The sequence below is a fragment of the Kogia breviceps genome, chromosome 8 (genome assembly GCF_026419965.1).
Source record: "Kogia breviceps isolate mKogBre1 chromosome 8, mKogBre1 haplotype 1, whole genome shotgun sequence".
NCBI lineage: Eukaryota > Metazoa > Chordata > Mammalia > Artiodactyla > Physeteridae > Kogia > Kogia breviceps.
In genome coordinates, this window is record NC_081317.1 from 8130058 (window position 1) to 8143875 (window position 13818).

General features: G+C 42.0%; 1 protein-coding gene across 5 annotated transcripts; it reads right to left on the reverse strand.

Annotated features, from left to right (window-relative positions):
• Positions 1-162: 162 nt before the first annotated feature.
• Positions 163-13340, reverse strand: ZNF79 (zinc finger protein 79). 5 transcript variants are annotated; one of them, XM_067040679.1, is made up of 6 exons: positions 12739-13100; positions 8670-8758; positions 7145-7191; positions 6574-6700; positions 5933-6028; positions 163-1455 (listed from the first exon to the last, which is right to left on the reverse strand). In XM_067040679.1, exons 4-6 carry the CDS (start codon positions 6605-6607, stop codon positions 284-286), a joined length of 1302 nt encoding a protein of 433 aa, XP_066896780.1. In that variant the 5' UTR covers positions 6608-6700; positions 7145-7191; positions 8670-8758; positions 12739-13100; the 3' UTR covers positions 163-283. The 5 variants fall into 5 exon arrangements, with proteins under 5 accessions (XP_066896780.1, XP_058928593.1, XP_066896781.1 ...); XM_059072610.2 differs by lacking the exon at positions 7145-7191 and having other exon boundaries at positions 12739-13340; XM_067040680.1 differs by lacking the exon at positions 6574-6700 and having other exon boundaries at positions 12739-13101.
• Positions 13341-13818: the final 478 nt, after the last annotated feature.

Genomic DNA, 13818 nt, shown 5'->3' on the forward strand with positions numbered 1-13818 from the left:
ATACCTGGCCTTTTAAGTAGGAACCAAGTCTTTCTTTCTTTATAAATCAACGTTTCTGGAGTGCTTTTACCACTGAATTAAAGGTAAATCTTTAAAACAGTGTAATTGGAGTTGGGTTGCCTAAGAAGTTGAGAAAGAAGAGAGCACCTGAGACCTTCCAGATGCAACATGTAAAATAGTGACTATTTATTAAAGGTGATTTGCATGTGGCTCTGGGCTAGACTGTCCCCAGATGCCTTCAAATTACCTGTCAGGTCCCCATTCACTTTGGTTATGTTCCCAGTTACTCTCCAGCATGGAGTCTCTGATGTCTAATGAAAGCTGAACTACACCTGAAGGCCTTTCCACACTCACTACATTCGTAAGGTTTCACACCAGTGTGAATTTTCTGATGCTGACTAAGGGATGAGCTCTGGTTAAATGCCTTTCCACACTCATTGCACTCATAAGGTTTTTCTCCTGTGTGAATTATATGATGTCGAATAAGGGCTGAGCTCTCACTGAAGAATTTCCCACATTCATTACATTTATAAGGCTTCTCCCCAGTGTGGGTCTTTTGGTGGATTATAAGGTTTGTGCTTTGGCTGAAGGCCTTCCCACACTCACTGCACTTGTAGGGTTTCTCTCCAGTGTGAGTCCTCTGGTGGTTTGTGAGGTTTGCACTTTGGCTGAAGGCCTTCCCACATGCATTACATTTGTAGGGTTTCTCCCCTGTATGGATTCTCTGGTGCTGAATAAATGCTGCACAGTAGCTGAAAGCTTTCCCACATTCGCTGCACTTGTAGGGCTTCTCCCCTGTATGAGTCCTCTGGTGGTTTGTAAGATTTGCACTGTGGCGGAAGGCCTTCCCACAGTCACTACATTCATAAGGCTTCTCTCCAGTGTGAATTCTCTGATGCTGAACAAGGGCTGAACAGTCACTGAAGGCTTTCTCACACTCACTACATTTGTAGGGCTTTTCTCCAGTATGAGTTCGCTGGTGTTTTGTAAGGTTTGCATTCTGGCTGAAGGCTCTTCCACATTCATTGCATTTATAAGGTTTCTCTCCAGTGTGAATCCTCTGGTGCTGAATAAGAGATGAGCTCTGGCTGAAGGCCTTCCTGCATTCATTGCACTCATATGGCTTCTCCCCAGTGTGGCTCTTCTGGTGCTGAGAAAGGGAAGAACAGTAACTGAAGGCTTTGCCACATTCATTACATATGTACGGCTTTGCTCTGTGAGGTTTAATTATATCTGAATTCTTCCTGAAGCTCTCTGTGTGTGTTTCACATTTACGGGGTCTCACTTCTGTAGGAATTCTCTGCTGTGGAGAAAGAACTGGTCTCAGGTTGAAGCTCTTCCCCAGTTCACTGTTCCTGTGATCTGACTCCCCAGAGGGCATCTCTACACTTGGGTCTTGGAATGATTCTTCAGAAATGTCTTGTTCAGGTGGTGATTCAGATACGATCTTGCAATCTGAAGGATATTTACAAAAGCAATTTTAAAGATTATTTTGGTGAAAGAAAAGATACCGAAAGACAAAAGGCTGAAGGACTCTGGCTGAGCTCTTATGTGGGACAGGTTCGATGCTTCCACCCCCTTTCACCCAGGATGCTTCTGTTCTAAACCACAATGATCAGAAAGCTTTTCAGAGACATGAGCACTCTGCTACCTTTCCTATACAGCAGAAGTTTATCCTGAACCTGCCTCAGATACACGCCTCTCCTTTCTTTCTGACACTCCTCTCCTGTGGTTTTGCCAAGTACTGGGTTGTCTTAAGCTGTCTTCTTAGTCACAATTCTCGGTGTGGTTTTGGGCAACCTACTATTACTAGGTTTGAACAATTCACTTAAAAAAGGTGATGACTGATGCCAGCAGGATGAATGTTTTCACCTATCAAATCAGCAAGATTTCAAAAAAAAAAAAAAAAAAAGGTTAATTCTAGAGTGTTAAGAGTGCAGCATTTGGGATATCTCACACACTGGTGCGGCTACATAAATGGACAGGCTTTCTGGAGAGTAATCTGGCTGCATGTGTCAAGAGTCTTTAAAATGCTGACATAGAATTCCACTTCACCTGCATTAATATCATTTGTCATCAATACTGTATCATTTGTCAAATACCTAAATGTTTAATAACAAGGAATGACTATAGTATAGCCAATCAAGGGGCACTGTTCAGCAGTTATAGGTCATGTTTGAAATCTGTACATTATAATTCCTTTTGTAGAAAGGTATTTATTGAAAAAACACTGGCAAGTTATACAATGTGAAGATAAGCTGTGTTGTCTTTGGGTTGTGGGATTAGGCAGGGGTAGTTTTTATTTTCTTCAATGCTTATCGGTATTTTCTAATGTTCTCCAGTGACTTATTTTTATAATAAAAGTTATAAAAACCTTGCTTTCAAGGATTATGCAGTGATAAAAATAAACAACATGCTGTTAGGTGAAAGAAGGAGTATGTAAAATTACATACTGTTACCTTAATTTTAGAAAACGCTGCTTTTTGTAATATGAAGATTGAAGGTAATACCTCTGTGTGGTGGGATGACAGGAGATCTTGATTTTCATTTTTATTCTTTTCTAAACTTTAAATGAACTTATATTATTTTTATTAGAAAAAAAGTTATATTAAAAAGAATAACATTGCTTTTATAATATGGATGGGGGTGGGTGATATTTTTTAAAAGAGTTACTGATTCTTAACCCCCTTTGGGACCTCACTTATTTTAAGAGAAAACCTTGAAGTGAGAATTAATGTATAATATTTGCAAAGTATTAAAACTAAGTGAACCCAATGGTCCCAGACATCTCTCTGTCTCCTTCATAGAGGCTTATAGCTAAGAGAGTGAAGTTTTAGGGAAGGCTATGGAGCTTCTTTTCACAAGGGTCAATTTTCCTGAAAAGATTCTTCCTGTTTCTACCTTATTTAGGAAAACAGGTTAGTTTTAGGTATGCTTTATTTGAATTTCTATACAGAATCTTGACCCAGACTGCCTGGGTTCAAATCTGGGTTCAACCTCTTGCTAGCTGTGTGACTCTGGGCAAATTACTATGCCTTGGATTTATTACTTGTGAATGTAGCTCTCTTACAGAATTATTAAGAGGACTAAATGAGCTAAAACACAAAGGACCCAGAATGATACCTGAGGAATAGCAAGTGTTATATGAGTGCTTGTTATTATCTTGAACCTTTTCCTTGTAAATCATATTAAATGGTTTCCCATTAAGCAGGTTTCCCTCTAAGTTGCACGTGCATTCGAAGCCCAGTCTACTAAGAGTACCGAAGTCCCTGTTTTGGGTTGAGGGTATCTCTATGTTACTTGGTATTTAGTCTTACAGCTCTCAAAAACTGACCATCTATCTGAGTAAAAGATGGAAAGGAGAAGAAAAGCGACAACAAAAGAAGCAGTGGGAGAAAGGAGCAATTAAGACAACTATGTGGGGAATTCCCTGGTGGTCCAGTGGTTAGGACTCTGTGCTTGCACTACAGGGGGCATGGGTGCTGGCTCCTGTATAAGATGGTCTAATTATATTCGAAATTGAATATACCCAAAACAGAACTGCTGATTTTCCCTTTCAAGCCAGTGTCTTTGTCAGTCTTCCCATTCACCCAACTGCTCAGGCCAGGGTCATCTTTAATGTCTCTTTCCCTCACATCCAGTCCACTAGCAAGTCGTGTTGGCTTTAACACCCAAGTATGTCCTGAATCCTCCTCCTCAGCAGCCACCATCCTCTCACTGGAACGTCCTAACTGATCTCCCTGCTTCTAGTCTTGAACACTGAAAGTCTAGTCTCCACACGTTATCTTTTCAAACACAAATATTATCCCTGCTCAAAGCCCTCAATGGCTTCCTAACTTCCTATCTGAATAAAACCTGAACGCCTTCCATGGCCTCTAAGCCTTCCATGATCTGCCCCCTGCCCAGCACCCTCCCTCTTGTTTACGGAGTCCTAGGCTCTTCTCATCCTAACACAAGTCTAACTTATTCCCAACTCAAAGTCTCAACACGTGGTGTGGCCCAGAATGTTCCTCCTCCGGATACTTAACGGCTGGCTCGTTCTTTTCCTTTAGATCTCAGCTCCAGTGTCACCTCAAAGTGGTCTTCCCTGTTCATCTGATCTAGGAGAGCCCCCACCCCACCCGTATTCCCCTTTCTTACAGTACTCATCACCATCCAATACTGTATCGGTTATTTTGTTTACTCGCTTTATTTACGTTCCTCACTAGGATGTAAGCAGGGACTACATCTTGTTCTCTGTTGCACCTCCAGTAGCTAAAACAACGCCAGGCATGTACCAAGCAGTGAGGCAAAGGCAGGTCGGAGACCTGGGTCTGTCTGTCACTGTGGGAGGGGTGGGATGGAATAACAGCTCTGAAACCAGCCCAGGAGGCACAGCGATGCCCAGGAGGCTCGGTGGGTCTCAGAGCAGAGATGCAACATCACAGGCGCAGTGTTCTAGTTACTCTAATAGCCAGAGTTAAAACTTTCCTCCAGCTACTTCACTGTTACAGAATTAATACCGCCCGACGTTGTCAGCAACTTGTTGTCACATATATTAGTTTGTCAAAGAGTGAGACAGGTTTTGTTATCCACGTTTCTTCAGATATAGAAACAGACGACCACAATTTAGTGGTTTACTCTGAATCCATGTAGTTAGTACGTAGCAAGCCAGGACCTGGATGCGTCTTTCATGGGTCCACACCCGAAGTCGCTTCCACACTAATACTCTACACTAATACCTCAGGGCACAGATCCTTTGTGGTAACACCTTTTCCCAACTTCTGTTTCTAGTGACACGGTGATCTGAATCTTTTTCAATAACCTTTATAGGATCCTGAACCCCTCTGAGACTGTGATGAAATCTTTTCCCAGAAAGATGCAGTTATTGCCACAAAACACTGTATTCAATTCCCGAAGTTCCACACAGGGTTCTCTGGATTCAGGTTAAAAGGTCCTGCACAACAAGTATGCTGTGCTGGGAAGCAGGGGGTTTGGGAGAAGGAAGCAGCAGGCAGTGAGGCTCCCTGTAAAGGGAAGTATTTCAGCAAGTGTGAGTGGTGCCTGGAGTTATAAGGGCTGAGGTGACATGTGATAGGCTGCTTAGAAAGAGGATAAAATGTGGAAGAGAGTTCAGATGAACCATGCACAAAGTAAGCCAGAGGCTTTGTTTTCATTGTCCTACAGCAACCATAAAAGATATAAACCACATTTTTAGAAAAATTTAAAATTTTGTCCCTTTAAAGTTGTTAAGTTCATTGTACCTCTGATGCTTTAAGTTTCAAAATATCAGAAGTGGCTGGAACCACAGGCCCTGCCAGAGGTCAGACATTTGCAAGGGCTGAAATATGAAGGCGGGGGTGCAGTGAGCAGCCTTAGATGAGTAGCAAGAGATAAAGGTAGAAACTATGGTTTCCCTTGCTCTGTTTTCCCTAAGTTTCTTAGTTTCGGCCCTTCGGAAAATTCCAGCATGGCCACGAAGAGGGAGAGAAGGGGTGTGGGTGCAGAATCCAATGAGGGTCAGTCAGAGGGGGGAGCAGCAGGTGTCGCAGCTGAAGCGCGGCTAACGGCGGGCACTTGAGATCCTCAGGGAGGTGAACCCGAAGCTGGGAATGTGCTAGGCCAGCAGAGGTGACTCTCATTTCCCAGAGGCCAGGCCAGCAATACCGCCAGTGCTCCCAAATGCCTCCCAGCCTGGGGAGACTGAGTAGACAGCGTGGAATAGAGGGCTCTGGAGTCTGACTGATGTTGCTTCAAACCCCAGCCTCGCCTCTTCTAGCTGTGAGGCTCTGAACCAGTGAGTTAGCCTTTCTCAGCTTTATTTTCCTCATCTATAAAACGGGGATAATAATATCTACCTCACCGGTTGTTAAAATACTCAAATGCACTAACACGTGTTTCAAAGGGGCTTTTGCTCCCGAGACTCTGATTGGCTTAGTGCTTGCTCACATACCTGGACAGGTACTCCTTAGGCCTTCTCTCTCCAGCATCCATGAACCTTCCCTTTGTTCCAACTGGGAGTTCATACCAGGCTGGGAGACTGGAAGTCCTATTTAAGGGGGAAAAAAAGTGGGGTTTAGAGATCTGTACTAAGTATAAAAAGCCTCCCAGAACTGAGGGGAGTGGAAACAGGTCATTCATTTCATTCATTCAACAAATATTTATTGAGCACTGACTTGGTACCAGGCACTAGGGGACACAGCAGTAAATAAGATAGATATGGTGCCAAGGTCTTAGTAGAGCATTTCTGAAAAGAGCTAAAGTAACAGCCTCAAGGAGGGGTCAAGCCTGGGAGCTAAGCAAGCCCATAAAGCCAGATACTTAAGAAGATGGGAACTTAGTGACTATGGAGGAACTGGCCTGAAGGCTACCCCACCCTTCCTGGGAAATAAGAAAATGGGGAGGTGCAGCCTCGGGGGGAACAAAATAAAACTGCCTATTTCCCAAACCAGAATGCAGAGATCTTTCACTAGGGAACGAGGAGGAACAAACACTATCCCTCTGGTGCAGCAGAGCCACTCAGGATCACTCGTCACTGGGAAGTAAAACATTTTCAGAGCTGAACAAATTCTGCATTTTAAATGGTTTCCTTACCCAGTAGGACCAGGTTTCTGGACTTTTCTGGCATCCCTTCCTTGAACCTGTCCCTCGGAGTAGGGGCCAACTGCCTCCATCCCTTCTGGGTAAAAGCTACAGTCACACTGCTGAAAGGTGTGGATCCCTGAAACAACAAGCATATTCCTTCTTGCCCAGTGGCCTTAGAATACGAGGGGGTGGAGAGGTTGGCAGCTCTGGGTGTGTTGGTTAGTGGGCCTACAAAGGGTCTTTGAAAGGACTCAGGGTAGTTCCAGAAAAGCATTTATTGATCACTTCTATGTGCCTAACACTATATTGGATATTGATGCACAAAAATAAATAAAATACAGTCTCTCTTGTCTTCACATGTTTATAATTCTAGTAGACCTTATACATAAATAGAAGAAACTATGTATATATATGAGCAGTAATTGGGCAGAATTAACAGGTGCTTGGGAATTAAAAGCGCCAATATAGAAAAAACAAAATTAGAATGTGTGAGTTTATGCAACAAGGAATCAGCTGCAAATTAGCAAAGAAATGTGAATGATTAATGTTTTCAGAACATTTAATAAATATTCCTGCTTACTCAGACATCACACAGTACAGCAGGAGAGCCAGCACGTATGCAACCACCTGTAATAATGTGTCAAAGAGATGGACAGATTAGTTGCTAGGATAACAGAGGAGGAATCATAGAAGGAGGACAACCTGGCCTTCAAGGAACAGGTTCCTCAGATGGAGAAAGAGGAGGATGTCCAAGGCAACGGAGGCATCAGGAGCAAAGGCACGGAGGCAAGAGAGTCTTTGCCTATTTTCAGCTTAGGAAATGGTACCTCCAGTCACCTAGTTGGCCATGTCAGACAACTGGGTGCTATCTTCCCCTGTCTTGTAGCTCCCCACATGTCAACTGCATATTCATTCTTCCTCCTCAATATCATGAGAATTCATGCATTTCTCTCCATGCCCCTGCCACTACCTTGCTTTAAGCCACCATCGTTTCCCAAATCATAACTAGTCTCCTGATTTCTAATTTTACCTGTCCTTCCAATACATCCTTCACACTGAGAAATGTACTAAACAGGACAAAGAGGGTCATTTTTAAAAACAATGGAATATTTAAAACATTTGGGTCATTTTATAATAATCAAGAGAGTAAAATCCATCATGAAGATATAAGGGTCATGAACCAAATAATAAATATATAATTCATAAAGGAAAAACTGTAGGAAGTACAAGGAGAAATTTAAAATATAGCTATGAGAGATGTTAAACAACTTAGTTGTTGACAGAGTTAATACAAAATAAATAAGAAAATAAAGGTATGGAAGAAATGAGTAATTTAATAAGGTTGAGCCGTAAACCCTACAGCTGCAATCACACTATACCTGGATGTTTTGTGTGGAGAAGAGACACAAACTTTGCCTGCATGGAGCACAGACCAGCTAAATGTACAGACAAGAAACCGAAGTCACAATTTTGGCATATCTAAAAAAATAAAGACCCACCACCAAAAATATTCAATATATATGAACAAAATAGGAAGAAAATGAATTAGGGGATTCAACTCAAGAGATTTTGAAAAATGAATTTTAAAATAAATCTAAGGAAAGCAGAAGCAAAAAAATGAATACAGAAAATTTTGTTAATAAAGAGTAGAACTGATGAGGAAATCCAAGAGCAGGCTTTCTAAAAATGAAAACAGACCAATTCCTAGTCTAGTCAATAAAAAGAAAGGGAGAAGACAGTTCTTACCCTCATATAAGGACTATGAAATGGAATTTATTAGAAATAATTCTGTAGAATACTCTTAATGAAATGGGGGAAATATTAATCAAATTCTACTAAGTGTAAATAAAAAGAAGGTTACAAATCAGGACAAACCCATTTGGGGAAAACAGAAAAAAAAGAATGACTAAAAAGACACAAATCAAAATGTTAAGTTATTTCTTTGTAGGATTAAGTGTAATTTTTGGGGGGGTATGTTGTCTATACTTTTCAGGTTTTCTACAAAGAACATGAATTCCTTTTGTATTAAAAACCAAAAACACCCTTAATATTAAAAAAAAAAAAAAAAAAAGGAGGCTGCCTTTCAGAATAAATTTCCAGCTTACTTGGGGCCCAGCTGTGAGGAGACCACCTGCCATTCCTTCCTCTTCTGTGCCTTCCTCTTGGGGAAGGGCAGGATCTGGAGAAGGTGGCTCTGGAGGAAGAGAAAGAAAGCAATGAGGCATAAAATTTACAGCTCACCAAGCTAGAAAGTCTCAAGTTTTCACTCTGAAGAGAGTATTCAAATGACATTATAGGTCCCAGGGCTCATTGAGGCTGAATTTGCAGACCTGCAATGGGATATAAATTTTCCAATTTCCCTTCCTACCTCAGAAGTTCCATCAATTCACTCAAACATAGGGAGGCATTAGAGTGTAACAGACTCTCAAGTATTCCAGATCTACCACTTAACAGCAGTGTACAAGTCATGTAACCTCTCTAAGTCTCATTTTTCTCATCTGTAAAATGAGGATAATATCCCATGTAAAGTTGCTGTGAAGATTTAAATGCAGACAAAGCAGTTGCCACAATGCCTAGCATGTAAATATACAGCTTACAACTATTACCAATTAAGTTCCTTGGAGAAAGTGGCTCTGCAAATTTAAAACATTTGCTTAATCAAAAGAAGAGGTAATGACCAAGTGGGATTCATCCCAGGAATGCAAGGTTGGTTCAACAAATGAAAATCAATCTGTATAACACACTATATTAATATAAAGGGGGAAAAAAAGCCATATGATCATCTCAGTGAACACCAAGAAGGCCATTTTACAGAATCTGATACCTTTCATGATAAAACACTAGGAACAGAAGGGAACTTCCTCAACTTGATAAGAGGCATTTACAAAAAACCCAGAGCTAAAGACTGATGCTTTTCCCCTAAGATCAGGAACAAGACAAGGATGTCTGCTTTTGCCACTTCTATTCAGTATTATACTGGAAGTTCTAGCCAGAGCAATTAGGCAAAAACAAGCAAACAAGCAAACCAAAGGCATACAGATTGGAAAGGAAGAATTTAAACTACCTGTATTTGTGAATGGCATGATTTTGTATACAGAAAATCCTAAAGAATCCACAGAAAACTATCACAGCTAAACAAGTTCAGCAAGGTTGCAGAATACAACATGAATATACAATAAAAGAAAACTCAATTAAAAATGGGCAAAGGATTGAATAAAGTTCTCCAACTGTATTTCTATGCACTAGCAATGAAAAATCCAAAAATGAAATTTTAAATTCCATTTACAAGAGCATTAAAGGAACAAAACACCTAGGAATAAATTGAACAAAAGAAGTGCAAGAGTTTGATTACTGATGTTATAAGCAAAAAAGTATAACTAACACAGGTAGGATACTTATTTTGGTATGGATTAATTTACTTTACTTTCTTAGCCATATCTACCTCTAATCTCTTGTCACTAGTATACTTCATAAAGTTGTTTTTCAAAATGTTATTATTTTTTAATTTTTAAAATTAAATTTCACACATCATCCTCAACACTGCATTTTATATGTAATAGATTTTAAATTGTTGACACCTCTAGTTGACCTTTCTCTGTAGACCATTAAGTCTTTAATTGAGAAAATCATCCCCTACAGACACTGAGGTATCTGTTAAGCTCAGAGCAATTTCTCATAAATGGATGTTATTCTCAATCCTAATTCTTTGTTTTTTTAATGTGTAAATATTTCAGAACAAATGTTTTTATGGATATTGTTACTCTGCTTCCATTTAGATACCTTTCTTTAATAAAAAAATCATCAAATCTCAAAAAAAAAGAAAAAAAAAAAGCAAGACATTACATTGAAAATTACCAAACATTGTTCAAGGAAATTACAGAAGATCTAAACTTTCTACAAGGCAACAGTAATTAAAATAGTGTGGAACTGATATAAGGATAGACATATAGATCAATGGAGAAGAACTGAGAGTCCAGAAATAAATCCATACATTTATGGACAACTGATTTTCAACAAGAGTGCCAAGAAATTAAATTTCTTTTCAAAAAAAATAGAGATGGGACAACTGGATATCTACATGCAAAAGAATGAAGCTGGACTCCTACCTCACACCATATATAAAACCCCAAAATGGATCAAAGACCTAAATGTAAAAGCTAAAACTTCTATAAGAAAATACAGATATAAATCTTTATGACCTCTGATTAGGCAATGGGTTTCTTAGACATGATACCAAAAGCACAAGCAACAAAAGAAAAGCTAAACTGGATTTCATAAAAATTAAAAACTCTGTGCTTTAAAGGACACTGTCAAGAAAGTGAAAAGATCTGCAAATCATATATCTTCTAAGGGTCTAGTATCCAAAATATAAAAAGAATTCTTTATATTAAAAACTCAACAAAGGGCTTCCCCGGTGGCGCAGTGGTTGAGAGTCCGCCTGCCGATGCAGGGGACGCGGGTTCGTGCCCCGGTCCGGGAGGATCCCACATGCCGCGGAGCGGCTGGGCCCCTGAGCCATGGCCGCTGAGCCTGCGCGTCCGGAGCCTGTGCTCTGCAACGGGAGAGGCCACAGCAGTGAGAAGCCCGCATACCGTAAAAAACAAACAAACAAACAAACCAAAAAAACCCCAACTCAACAAAGAAAGACAAATAACCTAACTTAAAAATGGGCAATGGATTTGAATAGGTATTTCTCTAAGTAAGATACAAACAGCTATTAAGTATATGAAAAGATGATCAACATTATCAGTCATGGGAGAAATGCATACCAAACCATTATGAGATACCACTTCACACCAAGATGGCCAAAATTTAAAAGATGGAAAAAAAACAAGTGTTGATGAGTATCTAGAGAAACTGAAATCCTCATACATTGCTACTGGGAATGTAAAATGGTGCAGCCACTGTGGAAAACAGTCTGGCAGTTCCTCAAAAAGTTAAACAGAGTTACCAAAGTTACCAGAGTTATACAATAATTCCTCCCCTAAGTATAAACCTTAGAAAAATGAAAACACAACCACACAAAAACTTGTGCATGCATGTTTACAGCATTATTCGTAATAGCCCAAACTGGAAACCACCCAAATGTCCAACAACTGAGGAAGAGATAAATAAAACATGGTATAATCCATGTAATGGAATATTATTCAGTCATAAAACGTAGATTCCTTCACGTTACAACATGGATGAACCTTGAAACGTTATGCTAAGTGCAAGAATCCAGACACATATATTGTATGATTCTATTTTCATGAAATGTCCAGAATAGGCAAATTCATGAAGACAGAGAGTATTGAATAGATGAATGGTTGCCAGGAACTAGGAGGAAGGGAAAATGTGGAGTAATACCAGTTTCTTTTTGGGGTGATGAAAATGTTCTGGAATTAAATAATGGTGACGGACTTCCCCGGTGGTCCAGTGGTTAAGACCCGTGCAGGGGGCATGGGTTGGATCCCTGATTGGGGAACTAAGATCCCGCATGCCGCACGACGCAGACAAAAAAAAAAAAGGTGATGGTTGCATAACTTTGTGAATATACTAAAAGCTACTGAATAGTACACTTTAAAAGTGAATGCATGTAAATTATATCTCAGTTTAAAAAAGGTGCTTTCAAAAGCGTCATTTTATTTGATGCTTACAGTTCTTAAGAGGTGAACGAGGTAGTTAACGTTATTTTACCTTTTCCTCCATGAAGAAACACAGGCTAAGAAAGCTGGCTGGTACCCCAGAGCTTAAACAGGAATCCTAGCCTTCTGATTCTAAATCTCCAGTATCCTCCACGATTTCACAATCCAACTGGATTGAACCCATCCTCAATATGAGGTGAAGCCAACGGGCTCCCATTCTGAACGTCCCTGATGCTTCAAGAGGGCTGGAAGATCAGAAGCAATAGAGGAGGCCCTGAGTAAGTCCCATTTTCCTTCCCAGGGCCCATTTCTCTCTACTTTCTAATGCCATGGGTCCATCAACAGATCGGAGTAAGGGACAGGACACTCAGAGATGATCCAGGGCTGTGCTCCTCAAACTTTTCCGACCCCGGAATTCTTTATTCCACAAAAAGGATCGTCCCCCAACCACTTGTGGAAAGGATGACCGCCGAGTTCTGATCCGGGTCACACAGCACGCTTAGTGGACAAGCTGGAAGCCACAAACCGCTCCACCACTCCGTCTCACCTCCTTCCTCCAGCATTTAGGTCCCACCTCGCGCCACCGCCTCCCAGCAGTTTTCTGAGCGTCAGCGTCGCTTCACTGCAGTCCCAGCCCCGCTCTGGGCTTTCCTCTCAGGCCTCTCCCCTTAAAGGCCGGGTCTGAGCCTGCGGCGCTGAGCCCGGTCCGGCCTGTCCAGCCGGGTCTTTCACTGTCTCCCCAACCACAGACAGGCCTCGGCTGGGGAGCCCGTGGTGCACCTGCCTCGGTCTCAGGCAGAACAGCACGTGAAAAAGCCACTGCCAGCTACTCGAGAAGGCTCCCGGCTCCCGCCACCGGCGCGAGCTCAGAAACTGCGGCCGCAGACCCGCCTCTCGCTCCAAAAGGGACGCGCCTGAATAGCGCCACTTCCGGTCATGCGCACATGCCTCCCCTGACCACCGGACTCCATTTCCCAGAAATCTCCGGGCTCGTTACTGGCCAAAGCCTTTTTTTGTCTCTCGGTGCCAGGTTGTGACCCTCACACCCTCGTGGACCGTATTTCCCAGCGAGGCTTCCGCCTGTTCTTGCTCCCAAAATCTGTTACCCATCACGCTTTGTTGCACATGCCTTTCAGGTCCACCGAATCCAATGACTGGGGCCTCTTAGACCGGAAGAGACTTGGCCGCGAAGGCTCACGGGAGTGGTGCTTTTAGCGCAGGCGCAGATCTGCACTAGGGCTAGGCGCCTGGTTTCTGCGCAAGGGTTTGACGTGCCCGGCGCCCGGCTCCGCGAGGTCCTCTCCCTCGTCAGGCAGCTCAGGGGCCAACCCCAGCCACCTTCACGGTCCTCTTGCGCCCTTCTGATAGTTTGGGAGGGGTAAAGGAAGTGAGGGCCCCTCCGTGTGAACGGGGCAGCCGCAGGTTGGCCTGGAACGGTCAAAGTATAAAAGCTTATCAGCAGGAATACGTCTTCAATAATCTCAGGGGCAGAAGCACACTTTTAACAGTGTTCAGTTAGAAGTGTTGGGAGAGGAGATTCCTGAATATTCTGTCCTTGGGGGCTTCCGTGCTGCCCCGGGGGATATTTCAGTGGGCTTCCTTAGAGCGTTGATGGAATTTCCCCACA